Source organism: Linepithema humile, chromosome 6 (genome assembly GCF_040581485.1).
Source record: "Linepithema humile isolate Giens D197 chromosome 6, Lhum_UNIL_v1.0, whole genome shotgun sequence".
Classification (NCBI taxonomy): domain Eukaryota; kingdom Metazoa; phylum Arthropoda; class Insecta; order Hymenoptera; family Formicidae; genus Linepithema; species Linepithema humile.
In genome coordinates, this window is record NC_090133.1 from 10,721,244 (window position 1) to 10,744,595 (window position 23,352).

General features: G+C 37.4%; 2 protein-coding genes and 1 long non-coding RNA gene across 3 annotated transcripts; 1 reads left to right on the forward strand and 2 right to left on the reverse strand.

The window, feature by feature from the left end:
- Nucleotides 1-1,658: 1,658 nt before the first annotated feature.
- On the reverse strand, nt 1,659-3,381 carry LOC137000389 (uncharacterized). Its single transcript, XM_067356724.1, has one exon. The coding sequence runs from the start codon at nt 3,372-3,374 to the stop codon at nt 2,400-2,402; it is 975 nt and encodes a 324-aa protein (XP_067212825.1). The 5' UTR covers nt 3,375-3,381; the 3' UTR covers nt 1,659-2,399.
- Nucleotides 3,382-6,415: 3,034 nt separating this feature from the next.
- On the forward strand, nt 6,416-7,379 carry LOC137000471 (uncharacterized). The gene is made up of 2 exons (XM_067357050.1): nt 6,416-7,207; nt 7,314-7,379. Exons 1-2 carry the CDS (start codon nt 6,416-6,418, stop codon nt 7,377-7,379), a joined length of 858 nt encoding a protein of 285 aa, XP_067213151.1.
- Nucleotides 7,380-11,332: 3,953 nt separating this feature from the next.
- Nucleotides 11,333-18,231, reverse strand: LOC105668567 (uncharacterized). The gene is made up of 2 exons (XR_010890641.1): nt 12,280-18,231; nt 11,333-12,199 (listed from the first exon to the last, which is right to left on the reverse strand). It is a non-coding gene; the product is annotated as an uncharacterized lncRNA (long non-coding RNA).
- Between the last annotated feature and the right edge of the window lie 5,121 nt (nt 18,232-23,352).

Genomic DNA, 23,352 nt, shown 5'->3' on the forward strand with positions numbered 1-23,352 from the left:
TATACATAGTGTTTAATTTATATAGTTTAATATTTTATGTATTATTAGTTTTTTTTTTTAAATGTATATATTGTAACATATTGTAGTAGTAATAAAGAACACCATTGTATATATGTATAATAGTTTATTATAATACAATGTATAATATACACAGTTTATTACAATACATCGTCTTTATTTATCCAAGAGTTGTGCGAATTGTCGAATCCCAATCACTTTACAAACACCTTGTCGTCCTTTCGACGCAACACCTTCTCCACGAGATAAACGTCGGGTTGAGCGGTCTTGAGCAATTCGTGCTCGTAAAAGCCTCCCGCGACCGGATCTCCGCGGTAATCTTTAATCAGATACGTCACAGTTGACGCAATATAAAGCATCTTCGTTTGCAACAGATAAACCTTCCAAGAAACTTATAGGAAGGATGTTTACCGCAACGTTTGCTCCTTAGAGTTAGTCATTAAAAAGACATGGACCGCGGCACACTGGTGATCGCGGTTGACCGCAAATCCGATGTGCGACAAGTTAAACGTTTCCGGTTTTGGGAGGAAAGTATACCGTTCAGAGTGGAGGAATTGACGGAGGTCAATGTAGCCCTATGGCGGGCTAGTGTGGGGAAGATCTCGCGGCAGGAGCGAGTGGAAAAATGGCTCCAACAAGTGCCCAACATTCAACCCGACAGCCCGCTAAGTCTATAGGAGACTCCACCACCGGTAAGTACTGTTTAATTTTCTATAAATTTTAAGCGGTGCGCATGCGTTGTCATGCTTTTATCATCTATAAATTTTGTGTAACTCCATTCTATTTGTTACAGGAAACGCTGGCTGTCCGCCATCATATATGGACTGAAAATGTTTTTTTTTTTTTTATTTTTTTACTAATAATATTTTATGTAATCAAATTTTATAAATATTTAAATTATATTTTTTATATTATATTTTAAATTATGTTTTTTTTATTATCCCAACTTCTCGTATATATATATTTCCTATGCTTCGTTTTATCCACTACAGACCTACTGCGTGACAAAGGCGCGTGTCAAGTCACTGCTTGAGATAGGAGAAGGAAAGAAATGAGTGGACAATAAGAATGAGAATATTAAAAGTTTATAATATTAATAATAATTTATTCTTCTAACAATATATATATATATATATATACAGGGTGTCCCTAAATTCGCGCCCACGGAATACAAGGCGTGATACTTTAGGCTAAAAGAAACAACTTTTTCCTTTAGCAAAATTGCGTGCGATAAGTAGTTTTGGAAAGAGAGCAGGTTGAAGTAAACCAATAAGCGTTCTGGTGTAAGTGGCGCTCAGGGCCGGCGCGCGCGCTTCGCTCACTAGTATCAAATTCTTGACTAGTATTTACAAGTAATGTTAAAACATTAATGCTTTGTTATAACTAGTTTACTATGAATTTATTTGTATTTTAGTTATGATTTTATTTTAATTATACATATGATTAGTTAGACTATACTTAGGACTCAAATAATAAGAATCAACTTGAATACTGAACCGTCATCTTTTTCCATATTGTATTATTTAAAAAGTGAATAATTAACAAAATAAATATTGCTTTTATTTCTTACGTAATAAAAGAATGAAAGAATTGTCTGATTTCGTAGATCTATCTGAAAATAGAGACAAATGTAAATAGTAATGTGCTTTGCGAGCTAAACGTTTCTATTCTTCTAAATTTTTTTCTTTTTTCATCATTTTCTTACATTTTGGAAAATTTTCTACAAAAATATCAATTGTGCCGCCGGTATTAGCATAACCCAAGGTACACCACGAGGAGGTTACACAGTCGGACTTGTACCTCGCGCGCGCGCGCGCACAATTGATATTTTTATCTCGTCGAGGAGACCTCTCAGATCGTGAATCTGGCGTTCCAACGTCACGTATCTGATCTCGATGTAATCGTCGTGGTCCCTCTTCCAGGTCCGCTCGGTATTCTCCGAATCTTCGAGTCGCGAAAGTACTTCTCGCTTAAAATTTTCATGGAGCATACGATCTTGATTCGCACGATCGCTCATAAGCTGGAAGTGATGATCCAGATGCAGCTTGTTGACGGCGTCGGTGTCCGCTTCAGGGTCGGCGAGATGTCTGATTACGCGTGACTTGGCGTTGAAAACCCCACCATCCTTGCAGAGACAATTCTCGCGCACGTAATTCTTCGAGACTCCGCCGCTCTGTCTCGTCACCCTGGCGCTCCCTCCTCCTAGCTGTAGTCCGAATTTGTTGATAGACATTCCCGTAGCATCACACGAGCAATACTGGCTACAGCGATGACAACAACGATCAATTTATAATCAGACCGGCTTCGCGCAGTTCCTCGATAATCGAGAGAAACTCGTTGTCGTGCGCGTTGTTTCCCGCCTGACGGGAGGCGTCCAGCAATCAAAGGCGATCCACCAATTCGTTCGGATCATCCCAGTGCACGTAATCGACCGCGTTGTCGGTCACAGTCATGGTCTGTGGTACGTTACACTTGGGTAACGTGCGACCCGCACCTCTCTTGTCGAGATGTGCAACACCTCCACCTTTGTTAGATATCAGAGGTGTGATGATATGTTTGTATTTGTATCCTTTGTTTCCCAAAACAGGTAAATGCGCGTTATGACCGCGTCTGTAAGCGTTAGTAGCGAGTAGTATGCTCTTGTACTTTTGTTTGTCAGTCTCCGTACACAGCGTATCGTCGGGAAGTCTTTTGAATATTAATTCAAACATGCCGGGCGTGCCAGCGTATTTCACACCGTCCACGATCAAATTGTCGTCTCGATCGATGTCGAAGGTCTTGTCCCCGAGAAACGTTCCCGCATCGTTGAAGTATACGCCGTACACGTTGTCGATCCCTCTCTTCTTGTCACCGCTCAAGAGCTCCCCGATGTACTTTTGGCCCAGCGGACCCATTTGACCGTACAGCGCTTCCCGACCATCGGACATTTGCATCGTCTGTCTCACGGATGTCGCGAAAGACGGGTCCGTGGTTTCGAACACGTTTTCGATCGGTAAATTTATCGGCGATTCAAACGCCAATTTTTGCGGCTGGAACGGCGTCGAGGCTTGTATCGGTGTCGTCAACGGGGTACGCTTGATTTTCTTCTTCCTTTTCTCGAAGCTCGACCGCTTTCGTTTGATATCCGGTTCGTTTGTAATCTCGAGATCGTCAACCGAATCATCGTCACTCTTGATGTTCTCGACGATTCGTTTCAACGGCTCTACGATCGGTTTCAACCGTTTCTCCAATTGCGTCTCTTGCTCCACTCTACCCGTCTTCAACGTTCGGTGCTTCTTGCGAATTGACTCGCTCGTACGAGCGATTTCCTTCGCGATCTTCTCCCTCTCGTCGATATCTTTCGTGTCGAGCGTCATCGTCAACGTCTCGAAAACGATTAACCATTCCGCGGTACCGCAAACTCGTTAAAACCACGTCTGTATCGTCCATCGTTAATCGCACTATCCTTGTCTATCACTAAAAAACCGTACTTGTGTCGCCAACATGCGTGACACAATGTACCGAAATCTTCGTACGTCATGTCCGTATTCACATGATCGTTGTAGACGTGCTTAAGGTTTGTTCCATCCTGCTTGAATATTACGAGTAAATTCGCGTTGTCGCGCACGAGATGTTTAGGTATTTTCGCGTACGTTTGGCACAGATAGAAACAATCGACCTTCGAATGTCGACCCATAGCAAAGTACTCGCGTATTGCATTCTGCTTGTCGCACGCTATATCGTCGAAGACGAATACGGAATTCGGTAACGCCTCGCTGTGCGGTACAATTGTATCGTTGTCCGAGAACGTAAAGTAGCCGATTTCATCGATCGATCCGAGCAATCTTTCGAGATACCGATACTTTGGTTGATTCAACGATTTCGAGTACACGTACACGTTTTCGAAACGTACACCGTTCGGACTTTCCAGCAGACTGATCATCACATTGGTTTTACCGCAATTCGAGGGACCGCAAATGATACCGCGTATCGTGTTTGGCAGCATTTTACCGTGTCTGCACGCCTTCTCACAAACCCCTTGCGTCTTATCATCCATGTTTTTCACACGGATCGTGTACGGTTGTTGTACAAATTTCATTTTTTACCAGACTCTTTCTCATCCTTGTTATTACGCGACGAGTGCGCGGTATCGGATGTCGGAAAGAGCGGTGCTCGGATATTCGTCGCTAGATCTAAAATATCTCTATTTCCATACATGATTCGGACATTATCCTGAAAAAAAAAAATATTGTTTCAAACACACGATTAGCGATACACGTTTGCGATATTCACCTCCTTCCGTTCCTTCTTATTATCCCGGTTATTCATTGTACGTTGTCGTCCGACAAACTTTGATATTCCACTAGTTAGCGATCGATACGCGCCTCCTATTTATAGGTGATCGCTGTCGAAACACACCTCAGTTAGAAATGTGATTTACACGCGATACGTTAGAATTCGCGTTCTATGAAACGATACAAGGGTGCCGGTTTACTGAACAGTGTGATAAATCGACTACCGTTGGAGCTGCATATACCCGGCTACCAATTTTGCGGGCCGGGGACTCGTCTGCGGAAACGACTCGCGCGAGGGGATCGAGGTATCAATCCGTTGGACGCGGCGTGTCGCGATCACGACGTCGCGTACTCGCAAAACCGCGAATCAGCGGACCGCCACGCAGCCGATCGCGTTCTCGCCGATAATGCGCGGGTGCGGATCACCGCTGCGGACGCGACTCTCGGTGAGAGGGCTGCTGCTACCGCCGTATGGGCTGCTATGAAAGCAAAGACGAAATTGGGGATGGGTATGACAAAGGGAAAGAAGAAGAAGAAGATCAAGAAGAGGAGAACGCTTCCGACGGTGAAACGCGGTGGTATGTTACAGTTGTTACCGCTCTTGGGAGTCATCGGTTCGGTTGCCGGTGGAGCAGCGGGTGTTGCAAAGGCGGTGAACGACTCCAAGGCCGCGCGACGACAACTCGAAGAGATGAAACGTCACAATAAAGCTATGGAAGGACGGGGGATTTATCTTGCTCCGTACAAGCGGGGCAAAGGATTGGAGAAGAAGAAAAAGAAAAAAAAAAACGTCGAAAAAACGATAGAGATGCCCGCGGGTGCCACCACCAATCTACAGTTGTCACGAATAGCGAAGCGTATGCGAATACCGTATTTCCGAGGTGTCTACATGCGTAACGCTTTACCCGACGAGATACACCGAAACGAGAGCGGTATCGTGAATTTGGACGATGTCGACGGGCCGGGCACGCATTGGGTGGCGTACGCCAAGAGAGGCGATCGCGCCGTATACTTTGACAGCTTTGGCAATTTGCAACCGCCGAAGGAGCTTACACGCTACCTCGGAGACACCGATACAACGATAACGTACAATCGCACGGTCCACCAGACGTACGATCAAACGATCTGTGGACAATTGTGTCTCCTGTTCCTCCGACATTTAAGAATCGATCAGCCATCGATCGACATCAGTCGTCGATGGAATCTCGGCAATGTCGCTGACGCTCACTCTAAGCGGTAAAAGCAGCGTTCTCACGGTGGATTATTTTCCACCGATAGACTTGAGCGATGGGGACTACGAGCTCGGCCTAACCACGATGGAGACCTACAACACGATTCCGAACGTAACGGTAGCGAACGATAAATTTTATTTCGACGACAATGACGAAGAAATTACAATTCCCGAAGGATCGTACGAATTGGACGCCATTGCTTCTTATCTGAAACGCGCGATACTGCAAAAACGAGGAAAAGGCGAAGAGCAGGATTATCCATTGTCACTTCGTCCCAACGTTAATACCATGAGGAGTGAAATCATGTGCGCTTTTCGGATAAATTTCGCCAAACCGAATACCATCGGACCATTGTTGGGATTTTCGACGGGTCGTATACTGGAACCGAGAAAGTGGTACGAATCAGACTCCTCGGTAAACATCATCAACGTAAACATTATTCGAGTGGAATGCAGCATTACCGCGGGTGCGTACGCCAACGACAAGTCGGTGCACACGATACACGAATTTTCACCGAACGTGCCTCCGGGATATAAAGTCTCGGAAACACCGGCGCAAATCATTTACCTTCCGGTCATCGCGAGGAGTGTTACCGATATCACCTTGCGTGTGGTGGATCAAGACGGACGATTGATCGACTTTCGCGGAGAGGAGATTACCATTAGACTGCACTTGCGAAGACGCGGTGCGAGGAAATGCTCGTGTTGAACGAACAGCGAGTGATTGAGAGAACAACGAAAATTGTGAAAAAATCGCCATTCAAGAGGCTCAGTACGACGAACGTAAACTTTTTACAATCGTTGGGATTCGTTGTGAGAAACGCTTAAAGAGATGGATATACTCGACATCGTTGACGAGCCCGTCTTCGACGAGCGTATCGTGAAATATGAGATGCACACGTACAATCCGTACGCTAACACGTTGGGACACAGCGACGAGATACGAATACCTATACAACAACAGGATTTGTACACGTTGCCGTGTGGGAGTTTTCTCTACGTTAAAGGAAAACTCGTTATGAATCCTACCGGTGAGAATAGAGATGTCGTGTGTATTATGGAAAATAATTGTGTCGCGTTCATGTTTGAAGAAATGCGATACGAGCTCGACGGAGTTGAAATCGATCGTAACAGAAACGCTGGAATAACAACGACGATCAAAAATTATATATCGCTGACGACGGAGAAGAGCAAGATGCTGAAATACGCATCGTGGAATCCGAATGGATATTCGTTGATCGATGGAAACTTTAATTTTTGCGTTCCGCTCAATGCTCTGTTTGGATTCTGCGAGGACTACAAGCGCATCGTGATCAACGCTCGTCACGAACTTGTATTGATACGATCGCGCAACGATAACAATTGTCTCGTAGGACGAGCCGGTGCGAATCCGACGATCGAGCTACTCAAGATACAGTGGCGAATGCCTCACGTATCTCTGAGCGAAGTCAACAAGCTGTCTCTTCTTCGAACTTTGGAAAGCGGACGATATCTGAGCGTGTGCTTCCGTTCGTGGGATCTGTACGAGTTTCTTCTGCTGCAGAATACAACGAAGCATTCCTGGGCGGTCAAAGCCGCGACGCAATTGGAAAAACCGCGATACGTAATCTTCGCTCTCCAGACCGGTCGAAAAAACGTACTGTCTGAAAACGCTACGCAATTTGACGCTTGTAAACTCACCAATGTGAGACTGCATCTGAATTCAGATTTTTATCCGTACGACATGAATTTGGATTTCGACAAGAGTCGATACGCTATACTGTACAATATGTATGCGCGTTTCCGCAAAGCCTATTACGAACAGGACGATACGTATTTGGACATCGATGAATTCTCGAAAGCCGGTCCGTTCGTAGTCATAGATTGTTCGCGACAAAACGACTCTGTCAAGAGCGCCACCGTTGACGTGCGAATAGAATTTGATTGTAAGGAAAATATACCGGCCAACACCACCGCCTATTGTCTCATTATACACGATCGATTGGTCGAATATAATCCACTGAACAACATTGTGCACAGACTCGTGTGAAAAGTTATAAATTAGACGTATGCGAATGGGAACGTCAGTTTTCCGACGATCGACGACGATGTCTAACGTACCAATTTTCGTCGACTTGCAAGGTTACGCGTTCAACAACATTTTTATTGTGAAAGAAGCAGCGGTACTTCGAGATGGCGAAACGCTGTCTCATTACGTATTTCGTGAACACGTACCGTGGTATCTGTCGACAAAATCGGAAAAATCGCTGGTGTGTTGGTTACGGATACACCATCACGGCTTCCGATGGGAAGATGGACTCGTCTCGTACAGTCGGATGAAAAGTCTCATCAACAACGCCATTGGTACGGAACCGCCTCTGATATACGTGAAAGGACTCGAGAAGAAAAAGTGGCTGTGCGAGATTTTGGAAGATGATGTAGAGATCGAAACGATCGATGCGGATTACGAAGATATCGCACGCCTGACGAACTTGGATGTAATCGGAACCTTGCGCTGCGCGTATCACACGAAACATTGCGCTATGCGGAATGTTTGCAAATTGTACAAGTGGTGGTTTGAGCGTAACAAACGTGTAACATAACAATGATTTATATTAATAAAATGATTTATATTAATAAAATGATTTATATCGTACGACTTTTATTCCACCACAGTTATACGATCCTCGTGACATATGATCTGTCGCTTATCTCGCAGTAGGATAGGTCAGTGAATAGGATGGGAAAAGTCTGGTAAAAAAAAATAAAAAATAAATTTATTTAATATGAATAATATTTATTAAAAAAAAACAATAAAAAAATATATGTACATTTGAGCAAACAGAATTTTTTTTTCAATTGCAAAAAAAAAAGTTCTTTTCTCGCGAGGAATCGACTGGTGAAACCGACGACTTCGAAAGCGCGTCGCAGGAACCTCGCCCGACCAAGTTTCCTCCGACTCTTCTTCTCTACCACCTGTTTGAACTGCAAAAAGTCAAAATTAAAAAAAAAAAAAATTAATAAATTAATTAAAAAATTTGAGTATGAAAATACTCACCTCTCGATTTTCTTCTTTTTATTTTACTCCTCCGTTTGAAAATTCTAATCGGGAGAGTAAGACATCACAGGGGGGCTGTATCCTGTGAAAATTTTAATGTTGAAAAAAAAAAAAAAATTCAAACATAAAAGTAACTGTAAATATTTTCAATCTTTCTTACCTCTGTCACCCATTCCCCATCCGTCTTGCGTGTAGCCTTCCTCATCCCCTCCTTCATAAGTCCTCTCCTCTTCCTCTTCCTGCTCTTTTTCCTCGCGAAGTGAGCTCATCGATTCGTCGCTCACGAGATCGACGAGCTCAGGCGTTAGAACAATTCGAGCGCGAGCTGAAACATTAAATTTTTTTTTGTAAAATTTCCTAATATAAAAATCGATGCTGTTATTTCATATAAATAATGTATACAGCGACTTACACGAGGGTCCGGCCTCAGGCGAGGTATCCGCTCGACGTCTTACCCCGAGACGTCGAGTAGCTCGCTCGTCGTGGTTTCGACGCGTACCACGCACCACACCCTCTACCACCATAGTTTTTTTAGATGTTGGATGTTGTAGCGTTCCTAAAAAATAATGATTTTAATTTTTTTTAAAACTTTGTTTTAATATTTATAATAAAAAAAAAAAAAAAAACTTACCATTTTTTACAGCATCATTATAGCAATGCGACAGCCAGGTGATATAACCTCCCGCATCCTCTTCAGCATCGCTGAAAATACGTCTTATTTCGACAATTTCCCCAGCAATAATCAAGAGCTGAGGATAATTCGAAAAATGTCCCAACCGAAATAACACAGCAAGCACCGCGCTAGGGCACGCACCCGCAAACTTTGCGAATACCGTATAATTATCATCGTCGTTGTCGGACAACGACGATAAATAATTATCAACGCATAGCCCGTTTAAGCTATGCGTCAATCGCAAACACGAATCGATTATTTTCCGACAACTAGACATTTTTTTAAACGAATAACTACGTTACGAACCTTGTGAACAACAAAGATCTATTATGGATGCAGTAGTTAATCCCGACTTATATACCCTTACATCAAAGATGCCGCTAAATCTTATTATAATCTTATTATATTCGTCGCTAACTAACATTCGTATCGATATCCACTATAGTTTACAACAATATAGTTCTTTATAATATGCCGAAGACGAGATGACTCGCTCGACAGTAGCATCTCCTTTTCGAGGAATAGTAATCGCGGATCTAAGGTTTCGCCAGGACGATAGGTGCTAAGTTATTCGTCGCTAACTAACATTTGTATCGATATCCGCTGATAGTTTACAACAATATAATTCTTTATAATATGCCGAAGACGAGATGACTCGCTCGACAGTAGCATCTCCTTTTCGAGGAATAGTAATCGCGGATCTAAGGTTTCGCTAGGACGATAGGCCAGCGTATGATATTTCCATCTATTCAACGTCTATCGTACGTCTTTTAACGTCAATCGAACTACTTTTAACATCTATGTAACATCTTTTAACGTATTGTTGAACGTCTTACGTACAACTTTTAACATCTATTGTACGTCTTTGAACGTCAATCGAACTACTTTTAACATCTATTGAACGTCTATCGTACGCCTCTCGTACATCTTTGAACGTCTATCGTACGTCTTTGAACGTCTATCGAACGTCTCTCGTACGTCTATCGAACGTCTATTGTACGTCTTTGAACGTCTATCGTACGTCTTTGAACGTCTATTGAACATCTATGGAACGTCTATCGTACATCTTTGAACATCTCTCGTATGACTTTTATTCCACCTCAGTTATACGATCCTCGTGATACTCACACAGCACAGAAAGTTGAAATAACGTCGCTGAGACGTTGCAATGTTGAATGTTGAAGTATAAAGGTTTTTTCAACATTGAATCTATGTTGATTTTGCTATATTGATTGTTAAATGTTGCTATAACGTAGAAACAACATTTAACAATTATTATCTTTTGAAATAATATAATAATTATTACAATAATTATTAATAAGAAATAATAATATAATTATATATATATATATATATATATATTTAAATAAAAATTAATTTTAAACATTTATTTCATTCAATTTTTCAAAACATTATTATAATGCATAATATATATAAATTCTGCATTGAATAAATGTTGAATCAATATTGAATTAATGTTTCTTGTCTTGCAGACATTGCAATTCAGAGGACATTAGACATTTCTTCAATATTTTTTCAACATTGAATCTATATTTCGCAACGTTGCTGAAACATTCATAATGTTACAATTCTACGTTTTTTAGATATTGATTCAACGTTTGTGTGCTGTATGGGATATATGCTCTGTCGCTTATCTTGCGAAGAGATTATTCGTAAGAACATCTATCGTACGTCTTTTTGAACGTCTATCGAACGTCTTTGAACGTCTATCGAACGTCTTTTAACGTATTGTTGAACATCTTACGTACATCTTTTGTACATCTTTTCAACATTACTTAAACCACTTTTAACATCTATCGAACGTATTTTAACGTTTATTACTACAGCGAAATTGACGTTTTTTGCGTCGAGCTGTATATAAGGTGTGCGGAAGAGAGTAATTTATCAGTTCAAAGTGTGCACGCGGTGGAGAAAAAAGTATAGAAAATGGAGCGTGATCAGAATAGAAAAAATTCCGAATACGAGAAGTGTAAAGATTGCGGAGTGTACCACAAGCCGATAGCTGTCGTCGAGCCTCGTCCGAGGACGACTCAAGCGCCTCCCCCCGTTCCCCCTCGTAATCGTGAAAGGCGTTAGAGGCTCAGTTGAAACAATTTTTTTTTTTTTTTTTTTTTTATCTATGTAACATCTTTTACAAAAATATGAATAAAATTTGCTAATATTAATCTTATTGCGATTTTTTCTCCTTTCACCTCCCATGCTTAAATTACATATTAAGTTTAGATTAAAGTTCCTATTAAATTTATATTTTACCGCGGATAATTTATATTAAAAAGAAAACTTGAAGTATATTATTGGTGTTTAGAATAAATGTATAACTTAATTATTTCACTCTATATCATTCGTCGTAAATAAAAAAAAAAAAAAATGATTTATATCGTACGACTTTTATTCCACCTCAGTTATACGATCCTCGTGACATATGATCTGTCGCTTATCTCGCGGTAGGATAGGTCAGTGAATAAGATGAGGCACAGGAATAATAATTCAAATTATTTTTATTTAATATGAATAAGTTTATTTTAATAAAACTTTTGAAATTGTTTATTTAAATGGTCCGCTACAACGGTGTAACTTGATTCGCGATAAGTCGGTACAATCGACGCGTTCTCTTATATTACTACAGCGGGATGATAATAAAAAAAAAAAAAAACTTACATTTTAAATATAAAAATTTTTTATTTCAATATTCGCATACAAACATTTCCGACATTTCGTCGGCATCGACACAACACATCAACTGTACGATGCCTAAGTACTCGACTTGCGTCTTACATTTTGATAACAATTTTTCGAAGCGATCCCGACCATACGTCTGATACAATTGTCGAATATACTTCTCCGGAAGCGGTAGATCGCTCAATAGGTATCTGCTTGCGACGTTCTGGTTTATGACCTTCCTGGCGAGTTCGACGAGACTCCTTGGCTGTCGCATCGTGGTGATCCTGAAACATTTTACAATACACCTAAATATCTACTCGCTGAATATTTCTCACTTTCTATTTTTTAGAGATATTTTTCTCACCTAATTCGCACAGAGTGCAATCTTTGGTGCAACGTATGGCGCGGGTCCGTCGATGTGGTCGCGCTGCCACGGTTGATTGTGATGTTTCTTGCACCGACGGTAACCCTGCACTTCCGGGTCCACTCTTACGTGTTCCGGAAGTTTCTCCCACACTTGGTCTACGAACCGAGCAAACTTGCTTAATAAAATCACCTTTGGCACAAATTCTAACTCCGCTGCTGTTAAATTGAGAATATCGCGTTCATCCGAGAGTGCGATGAACATTTCGACTGTTATACCACTCGTTCTTCGCGGGCCTTATATACCCTTATTGTATAAACATTGCGATGATGCATTCCGACAACATGGCGCTCCACTTTGATGCGCAGAGAAAAACCAAAGGATGTAAACAGTTCTCGGAATCCCTATCTCTTCCAGGAATCCTTATCTCTCGACGACTCATGTTTGTATTAACAATCCTTATCTTATCTCTTCCGGGAATCCCGGAAATCCCCCACTTCCAGGAATTATTGTTATCTGATACCCCCCACCACTCCTAAATTACCCCCTCTCCTCCAAAACGATGACGTCATTACCCCCTCCACTATTATCTGATACCCCTCTTCCCCTCTTCACCCGCACCCCCCTCATTAACCATGGGTTAGAACCGGCATAGCTATACTACTATACTTATAATATACATTTTATATACCTTTAAATGATTTCCTCCGTAGGCCTATTCCACTAAAGATAAAAATAACAAATTCTTAATTTAAAAAAAATATGGGGCATTCTTTCTCAACTTTACACCCATGCTGCCCATTTTCTATTTGATCTAAAAATTTTTGAAAAAATCTTAAAATTTACAGAAAAATGTAAGCTTTCCAATGGCGCGTGGCAAAATTATCAAATTCAATTGGATCATACTTAAAATTTCAGAAAACCAAAAAAAATAATAAAAACGGTAATTATTCAAAGTATTATTCGAAGTATAGCGATTATTTATTCGACATTTTTCTCTTCCAATTAACACTTTCGAGTACTCTGTTTATCTGTGCACTGTCACATGAGTCTAAACTAAAATGGCGGATCCAATATGGCCGCCAAAAATTTAAAAAATTTAAGAAATTAACGGATTTTTGTAAACCTTAATACCAAAGAGTTTTTCTGTATGCTGAATACAAATCTCAAATCGGATTTTAAAAATTCAAAATGGCGGATCTAATACGACCACCAAAAATATTGAAAAATTTAAGAAGTTAACGGATTTTTATAATACTTGGTATCAGGAGTATATTTGGGACGCAGATTTTAAAATTTCATCATTAAATTTGTATTTATCGACCTATTTGGTCTAAAGATTATCGAAAAACTATTAAAATTTATAACAAAATTCAAGTCCTCCATGGGCGCGTGGCAAAATTATCAAATTCAATTGGATTATTATTTTTTTTCTGAGCCTAGTCTAAAAAGTTTCATAAAATAAGATCGTGAAATTCATTTTGTACACATTCGAGAGAGTTTCTCTACCGCGATATTATCGCCATTCATTACAACATTTTAACGTTAAAAAACGTTTCATTGTGATTCCGTAAATTTCTAAACGCTTTAATATTTGGATTTGTATATCCGACTCCCATGGTTCTGGGCTTTTTTGTGCTTTGAGCGTTTCTCTGAGGTTTTCTTCGAACAGTTCTTTTCAGAGCTACTTTTAACCGTTCTTTTAGGACTGCTCTCAGAACAATACTACCGAAAATTCTATTATCTGTACTATTTTTGATCGTGAATTTTAGAATTTGATTTTGAATATGTCCAGTATACACGGTGATAGATGTTGCAATCCCTACAATATGGAAGGTCACAGAGGAAAAGATCTTCGACGCATTTCGAGTGTTATCAAACGATTATTCCCAAAATTTCCAGATAATGCTAAAATTTGTGCAGCATGTAGGAAAATGAAATATCCTCGCATGAATGAAGATACGCACGTCTCATTGAGTCTTGATAAAACGTTTGATAATTGTACTCATGATACTGAACTGAATATTTCTGTATCTTCCGGTGCATCTTCATTATCTTTCAGTGGAATTGAATGCAACATAAAATCACAAAGAGAGATTGAGTTGAAAGATATGTTGAGAGATTGAAAGAAAAATTTTCCACTCTTGAAATTAATGATCCTTTGAGATTGACGATTTTGACTGTAGTACCAGATGCATGGAGTCTAAGTCAAATTTCTCGGGAATTCAACTGTTCTAGGTATTTTGCAAAAAAAGCTAGAGAATTGAAAGCATCTAAGGGCGTTTTAGCAAAAACAACTGCTAAGAATGGTAAACCATTGCCGAAAAGTACTGTTACACGAATTAAAGATTTTTACAATAGTGACAAAAATAGCAGAATCATGCCAGGTATGAAAGATATGGTTTCAGTAAAAAATGACGAGGGCAGAGATTTGATTCAGAAACGCCTTCTCCTTTCAGACTTAAGAAATCTTTATGATATTTATAGTAAATGCCATCCTGACTGTCATGTTAGTTTTAGTAAATTTGCCCAACTCCGATCAAAACATTGTATACTTGCTGGTGCGAATGGTACGCATTCGGTCTGTGTCTGTACGATACATCAAAATTGCAAATTGATGATTGACTCTGTCAATTTAAATAATCTTGCTAAAGATTCCAATGTGATTTTACATGATTATAAAGATTGCTTACGCCAAATCGTGTGCAAAAATCCTGATGAAAATTGTTATATTGATGAATGCAGTAAATGTCCTGGTATTATTAAACTAAAAAAACATTTGAAAGAATTCTTAGATGAGAAAGGTATTCACCACATACAGTTCAGTGTCTGGACAACAACTGACAGATCAACTCTTCAGACGCAAATTCTTCCGTCGTCGGAATTTGTCGATGAATTTTGTAACAAATTTATTATTCTAAAACCTCATTCTTTTATTGCAAAAGAACAATCTCGATTCTATCAGGAAAGAAAAGAGAATTTAAAAAAAGGTGAAGTTCTTGCAGTATTAGATTTTTCTGAGAATTACAAGTATGTTGTGCAAGATGCATCGTAGGCGTTCCATTTTAATAATTCACAATGTACTGTCTTTCCTGTCGTGTGTTACTATAAAAAAGAGTTAGAACTTGAACACAAAAGTTTTATTCTTTTGTCGGATAGTACACTTCATGACACAGCTGTTGTATATACTGTACAAAAGATGCTGATTCCTGAATTGAAAATAATAATTCCTGAGCTAAGAAGAGTAATCTACTTTAGCGATGAGGCAAAACAGCATTTTAAAAATAAATATCAGATGATGAATCTAATGCATCACGAAGAGGATTTTGGTGTTGCAGCGGAATGGAACTATCATGCCACTGCACATGGTAAAGGTGCTTCAGACGGTGTAGGTGCTGTGTTCAAAAGGGAAGCTATGCGAGCTAGCCTCCTTAGTAAACCGAACGATGCCATTCTTTCATTCGAGAAACTTGTTGACTGGGCTCAAAAAAATTCTAAAAGTATTAGTATACTGTCATATAATGACAAAGAGCACCAAAAGACAAAAAAATTTTTGAAAAAACGATTTGATGTAGCTCCAGTTCCAGAGATTCTGAGAAATCACTGTTTCGTCCCAATCAACAAAGAAATGGTGATTAAGAGATATTCCAATGCTGGTAATAGTTCGACTTTTTCATACCAAGATTTCAAAAAGTAGGGGATAAGAGCTCAGGCGACATCAGAATCAGAGGTATCTCTAGTATCAAGTTTTATAAAAATCTGTCAATTTCCTAAATTTTCAATATTTTTGGTCTTCATATTAGATCTGACATTTTCAGTTTTCGAAATCCGACTTAAGATTTGTATTTAGCTGGCCGTAAAACTCTCTGTTCAAATTTTATAAAACTCCCTTACTTTTAAAAATTTTTCAAATTCTTAGTTGCATATTAGATCCGCCATTTTGAATTTTTGAAATGCGACTTCAGATTCGTTATTAGCAACCCGAAAAAGTCCCTGATACCAAGTATTATAAAAATTCGTTAATTTCTAAAAATTTTCAAAATGTTTTGGTGGCCATATTGGATCCGCCATTTTGTATTTTCGAAAGATAACTTTAGACTCGTATACAGTAACCCAAAAAACCCCTTGATACCAAGTTTTATAAAAATTAGTTAATTTCTTAAATTTTTTAAATTTTTGGCGGCCATATTGGATCCGCCATTTTAGTTTAGACTCATGTGACAGTGCACAGATAAACAGAGTACTCGAAAGTGTTCATTGGAAGAGAAAAACGTCGAATGAATAATCGCTACACTTGAATAATTACCGTTTTTATTTTTTTTTTTTTTGGTTTTCTGAAATTTTAAGTATGATCCAATTGAATGTGATAATTTTGCCACGCGCCATTGGAAAGCTTGCATTTTTCTGTAAATTTTAAGATTTTTTCAAAAATTGTTAGATGAAATAGAAAATGGGCAGCATGGGTGTAAAGTTGAGAAAGAATGTCCCATATATAAAAGAGATTTTCTTAATTAGATTTTCTTGGCTTTTTATGAAAATGAACAATTCATGCAATAATGTAGATAGAAACCACTTTTGAAAAAACGCATCAGCATTAGTACCTCATGGGTGACGTAGAAATCTATTAAAATATTTCCACTTAATAAATTTAAAAATAAAAATATATTTTTAATAAATTTTAATAAATAGGGAGAAGAACTTACTCACAGAACCTAATTAGATAGTGCTGCTTCTAACGCTCGGCGGCGCTGGCCCTAGCGGCTGCGGCGCGCGCGGTAAGAAGAGGAAAGGAGGCGTACACCGCGGAAATCGGCTGAAATGTTCAACTAATTCCAAGCACTGACCTAAAGGTATGATTTCATGGAGCGTGTTGAATTCAGATTTTTCCCCCGCTCCGCTGGTATTGGGACAAGGGTGGGACCAGAGAGAAACCTGAGAGAGGTCACGCTGCCGTTTTCCGTACGACGCTTTCTCTAGGCCGTACGCTAGTGACGCACGTCCATTTCCGGCCGGCTTAGGAACTAAATAGCCACGTCCATTTTCCGCATCGGTCAAAAAGTCACGTCTATTTTCTGAGATGGTTCATGTCCATGTTATATCCACAAGCGAAGCTATTTACGTCACGCGTCCTTGCCGTGCGTTAGACTGTTTGATCAACAGCAGCGTACAACAAAGAATCAAGCGTTTTTTAATCGAGTAAGGCGAATCGCTTGAATATTAAAGATCCGATATTCGAGACCTACTTTTTGCAACTTTTTTTTCCTTTTTTTGCATTTTTTTCAACTGTATATAATCAAATTAATAAATTAAAATAAAGTTTAATAATAAAATAATGTTAAAATAATGTTAATATAAAAATAATATTTAATAAGCTTTTATTGCAGAATTGTAAAATTATTTTTAATTTTTTTATTAACAATAACAAATCAGTTTTTATTAAATAATTATAAAAAATTTTTTATATTAAAAAATGCTTTTTATAATGTTTTTGTAATATTTAGTACATGCCATGTACAATAAAATATACATATTTTTATATAACTAACATATGATCTGTATTAAAAAATGTTTTCTCTTTCTCGATCCTTCAAAAAAAAAAAGTATTAATCGTAAAGAGTGATTCAAATAATAATTTCAATGTAGAAAGAAATTCAGTCTCTTATGCAAATGTAATACAAGTAACGATAGCATCGATCTCATTCTTAATAATGTGCAGTGGCTTAACGGAAAATAGTTGGTCTATCACAACGCAGATCAGGTTTCGAGACTGAGTGGTGTCCGATTTTTTTCAAGTTTATGGTACATCTTATATAGATCACATTTAGATTTGATAATTTAACACAGGCCTCGGAATTATTTCATCTTTTCAGCCGATTCTCGTGGTATACGCCTCCTTTCCTCTCTTCACCGCGCGCGCGGCAAACGCTAGGGCCAGCGCCGCCGAGCGTTAGGAGCGGCGCTATCCGATTAATGTTAAAAAAATTTATTAAAAATATTTTTTTCCTCAATAACAATAGTACCTCATGGGTGACGTGGAAATCTATTGAAATATTTTCACATAATAAATTTAAAAATAAAAAAAATATTTTTAATAAATTTTTTTTTTAACTTTTAATGATCGGGGAAGAAGAACCCAACATTTATCGGATAGCGCTGCTCCTAACGCTCGACGGCGCTGGCCCTAGCGGCTGCCGCGCGCGCGGTGAAGAGAGGAAAGGAGGCATATACCACGAGAATCGGCTGAAAAGATGAAATAATTCCGAGGCCTGATTTAACAAGAAATAAGTCAAAGAGATTTATGTAGATTTTTTTACTTTTTTTTTTACTATTTGTTTATTCATGATACATAATGAAACATATATTTATTAATGTGATTATATTTAACAGAAATATGAATATATTTAAAGAAGAACATGTGAAATTTATAAATAACTGAAAAAAAGATATATAAATAATTATTTAGTAATAATAATTAATAGTGGTCTTCCACGCTACCCATGAGGTGCCACTAATAGCGCGTTAGATTTTTTTTAAAGTGGATCTTCGCCTGTAGCCCTATTATACCACTTTTTATTACATTATATATTTACAAAAGATATATATATATATATACCGGGTGGACCATTTTAATCCATCCACGTAAATTTCTCCGTAAGTAAGCCAAATACAGAAAAATGGTTCAGACAAAAGTTGTTCAAGACAATAAGGGTCACCTATTTGTGTTAGTGACTTTGACCTTAAAGTCAATTTTCAAGGTCATTTGAAGGTCAGAGTTATTTTTTTAAATAAACCCCCTATTTTTGATTCCAAAATCTAATAGCTGGTGTTAAGAGCTTTTCAAAACACTATAATGAAGTTATTTTTCATTAAGAACTTTTCGAGTTATGAGGCTTGTAAATTACAGTATTTTGACATAAAATACAAAATATCTTGTAAAACATTCAATTTTTGGGAATCTTACCTTAATACTTTTATGCATAAAATAATGAGACAAATCAATTGGTATAAAGAAAACACATTGGTTTTAAAAAAAAGTATGCAGTTGCATGTTGCAAATTACATATTTATTCTTGAAAGCAACTATGTGTTTTCTTTATATCAATTGATTCGTCTCATTATTTTATGCATAAAAGTATTAAGGTAAGATTCCCAAAAATTGAATGTTTTACAAGATAATTTGTATTTTATGTCAAAATACTGTAATTTACAAGCCTCATAACTCGAAAAGTTCTTAATGAAAAATAACTTCATTATAGTGTTTTGAAAAGCTCTTAACACCAGCTATTAGATTTTGGAATCAAAAATAGGGGGTTTATTTAAAAAAATAACTCTGACCTTCAAATGACCTTGAAAATTGACTTTAAGGTCAAAGTCACTAACACAAATAGGTGACCCTTATTGTCTTGAACAACTTTTGTCTGAACCATTTTTCTGTATTTGGCTTACTTACGGAGAAATTTACGTGGATGGATTAAAATGGTCCACCCGGTATATATATATATATATCTTTTGTAAATATATAATGTAATAAAAAGTGGTATAATAGGGCTACAGGCGAAGATCCACTTTAAAAAAAATCTAACGCGCTATTAGTGGCACCTCATGGGTAGCGTGGAAGACCACTATTAATTATTATTACTAAATAATTATTTATATATCTTTTTTTCAGTTATTTATAAATTTCACATGTTCTTCTTTAAATATATTCATATTTCTGTTAAATATAATCACATTAATAAATATATGTTTCATTATGTATCATGAATAAACAAATAGTAAAAAAAAAGTAAAAAAATCTACATAAATCTCTTTGACTTATTTCTTGTTAAATCAGGCCTCGGAATTATTTCATCTTTTCAGCCGATTCTCGTGGTATATGCCTCCTTTCCTCTCTTCACCGCGCGCGCGGCAGCCGCTAGGGCCAGCGCCGCCGAGCGTTAGGAGCAGCGCTATCCGATAAATGTTGGGTTCTTCTTCCTTGATCATTAAAAGTTAAAAAAATTTATTAAAAATATTTTTTTTATTTTTAAATTTATTATGTGAAAATATTTCAATAGATTTCCACGTCACCCATGAGGTACTATTGTTATTGAGGAAAAAAATATTTTTAATAAATTTTTTTAACATTAATCGGATAGCGCCGCTCCTAACGCTCGGCGGCGCTGGCCCTAGCGTTTGCCGCGCGCGCGGTGAAGAGAGGAAAGGAGGCGTATACCACGAGAATCGGCTGAAAAGATGAAATAATTCCGAGGCCTGTGTTAAATTATCAAATCTAAATGTGATCTATATAAGATGTACCATAAACTTGAAAAAAATCGGACACCACTCAGTCTCGAAACCTGATCTGCGTTGTGATAGACCAACTATTTTCCGTTAAGCCACTGCACATTATTAAGAATGAGATCGATGCTATCGTTACTTGTATTACATTTGCATAAGAGACTGAATTTCTTTCTACATTGAAATTATTATTTGAATCACTCTTTACGATTAATACTTTTTTTTTTTGAAGGATCGAGAAAGAGAAAACATTTTTTAATACAGATCATATGTTAGTTATATAAAAATATGTATATTTTATTGTACATGGCATGTACTAAATATTACAAAAACATTATAAAAAGCATTTTTTAATATAAAAAATTTTTTATAATTATTTAATAAAAACTGATTTGTTATTGTTAATAAAAAAATTAAAAATAATTTTACAATTCTGCAATAAAAGCTTATTAAATATTATTTTTATATTAACATTATTTTAACATTATTTTATTATTAAACTTTATTTTAATTTATTAATTTGATTATATACAGTTGAAAAAAATGCAAAAAAAGGAAAAAAAAGTTGCAAAAAGTAGGTCTCGAATATCGGATCTTTAATATTCAAGCGATTCGCCTTACTCGATTAAAAAACGCTTGATTCTTTGTTGTACGCTGCTGTTGATCAAACAGTCTAACGCACGGCAAGGACGCGTGACGTAAATAGCTTCGCTTGTGGATATAACATGGACATGAACCATCTCAGAAAATAGACGTGACTTTTTGACCGATGCGGAAAATGGACGTGGCTATTTAGTTCCTAAGCCGGCCGGAAATGGACGTGCGTCACTAGCGTACGGCCTAGAGAAAGCGTCGTACGGAAAACGGCAGCGTGGCCTCTCTCAGGTTTCTCTCTGGTGGGACTGAAAATTTCAGATTTGAATATCTAGTCTCTAAGCTCCCCTATCGTTTTCATGGAGCGTTCTGAATCCGGATTTTCCCAATAAAGGCTGCGTTCCAAAATTCATTGCCAATACTGAAAATCTACAATATACGTAAACTGTAGATTTTTAGTACTGGCAGTGAATTTTGGAACACAGCCAAAATCGATACCATATTCAGTGTTGAAACCGGTTAGCTTAGTGTATACTGCAAATAATTGATGAAACAAATATTTTAATTAATCTAATTAACTAATTAAGTTTTATTTTTCTCCATGATTTTATGCGTCATTAAATTCTATACACGCATATTTATATATTTTGCGAAATGCCTGATGATATAACCAACATATTGGTAATAGCAGCAGAAATTTGGAAGCGAAGAGTTGCTGTTCTTATTGCTATTCTAAATTGCAAAAAGAAGAAGGCGAAGAAGTAAAGAAAAAAAAACAACACTGGGTAGCTTCTATTTTTCAAGACCGCCTTAAACATAGTTTTTACTTTGCGTCGATGCCAAAGTTAATGTTGGAGGATAAGAGATACCATTGGGTGTTTACGATAATTCAAGTTCGAGTTAGTTTCACTAGGACCGACAATGAGATATACATAACCATCTAGAACCTTTATGATTCATGACAACTCAACGCTGTCTTGTATTGCTTGAGTTAAATTCATTGAATTTGTTGAGTTTAATAAATATAATTATATACATATATATATAATTATATCTATTAAAGAGGTATACCAACATACATACCAACATTATTTGTTTCTTTCATAGACTGATTTGCAGTTAACATTTTTTTATTACAATAAAATTTGCTCTATAAACTCAACAAATTCAATTAATTTAACTCAAGCAATACAAGACAGCGTTGAGTTGTCATAAATCATAAAGATTCTAGATGGTTATGTCTATCTCATTTTTCGGTCCTAGTGAAACTAACTCGAACTTGAATTATCGTAAACACCCATTGCCACTTCCGAATGTCAGCTACTAAATTTGAAGAGCTATTAACTATCGTCGGATCTCACTTCCAAAAACAGGATGTTGTTCGAGCATCAATAACTTCTGCAAACACAATTTCTTATCAACGAATATAGACGTCTAGCACAGAGCCATTGTCGGCGATGGGATGAGTCCCCCAGTTAGTATTTTTATATTTACAAATTAATGAAAGCTTTTCAAGAGTTTATTTTTTTACAATAAATTATAACTACAGAATCGAGTTAAAGAAAAAAAATTGAAACTTAAATAGTTATATTAAATACAAAAAGGACGTTACTGTAACCACATTTTCCCGATTACACACTTGAAAAATTAAAATTATAATATTTCAAATATATATATATATTACATACTTCATTATTTGATCCAGCTGCGTTATTTTGTTTCATACTTTTACATTTTGTTACACCACATCACATATCAACATACGGTTGAATGTACCGCCTTCGGGATCTGCCGTCTTAAATCTAAAGATCGTCTATTCGATCTTGGGCGTTCAAAATCTGCAGTGCGTTCAGCCCCACCCTCGTCATAATACCAGCAGAGTGAGGGAAAAATCTGGATTCAACACGCTTCATGAAATCGTACCTTAATTGTTCGATTGCTTGCATTTCGGGCGGTATTTTTTAACTTCTTTATTATTCACATTTACTGTGTAGATCAAATCATTTCGACCAAATCATACACAATTGGGTGGATCTTGGTGGATATTACTCAAGAGTTCTTTGAGGCGATCACAGGTATTTGATTAAATGTTAAAATACCGTATATTCTACATAAGAATTATTGATTATATATTTTAATATTTTTAATAATTTTAAATATAGCAATGTACACACACACACACACATTTGTAAGCATTGT

What these genes read in the sequence shown, in the direction of transcription:
- LOC137000471 (XM_067357050.1), top strand. Translation starts at nt 6,416, where the DNA reads ATGCACACGTACAATCCGTACGCTAACACGTTGGGACACAGCGACGAG. An exon ending in ACGCTTGTAAACTCACCAAT is followed by an intron (nt 7,208 to 7,313) that starts GTGAGACTGCAT and finishes GTTTCCGCAAAG; the next exon opens with CCTATTACGAACAGGACGAT.
- LOC137000389 (XM_067356724.1), bottom strand. Translation starts at nt 3,374, where the DNA reads ATGACGCTCGACACGAAAGATATCGACGAGAGGGAGAAGATCGCGAAG.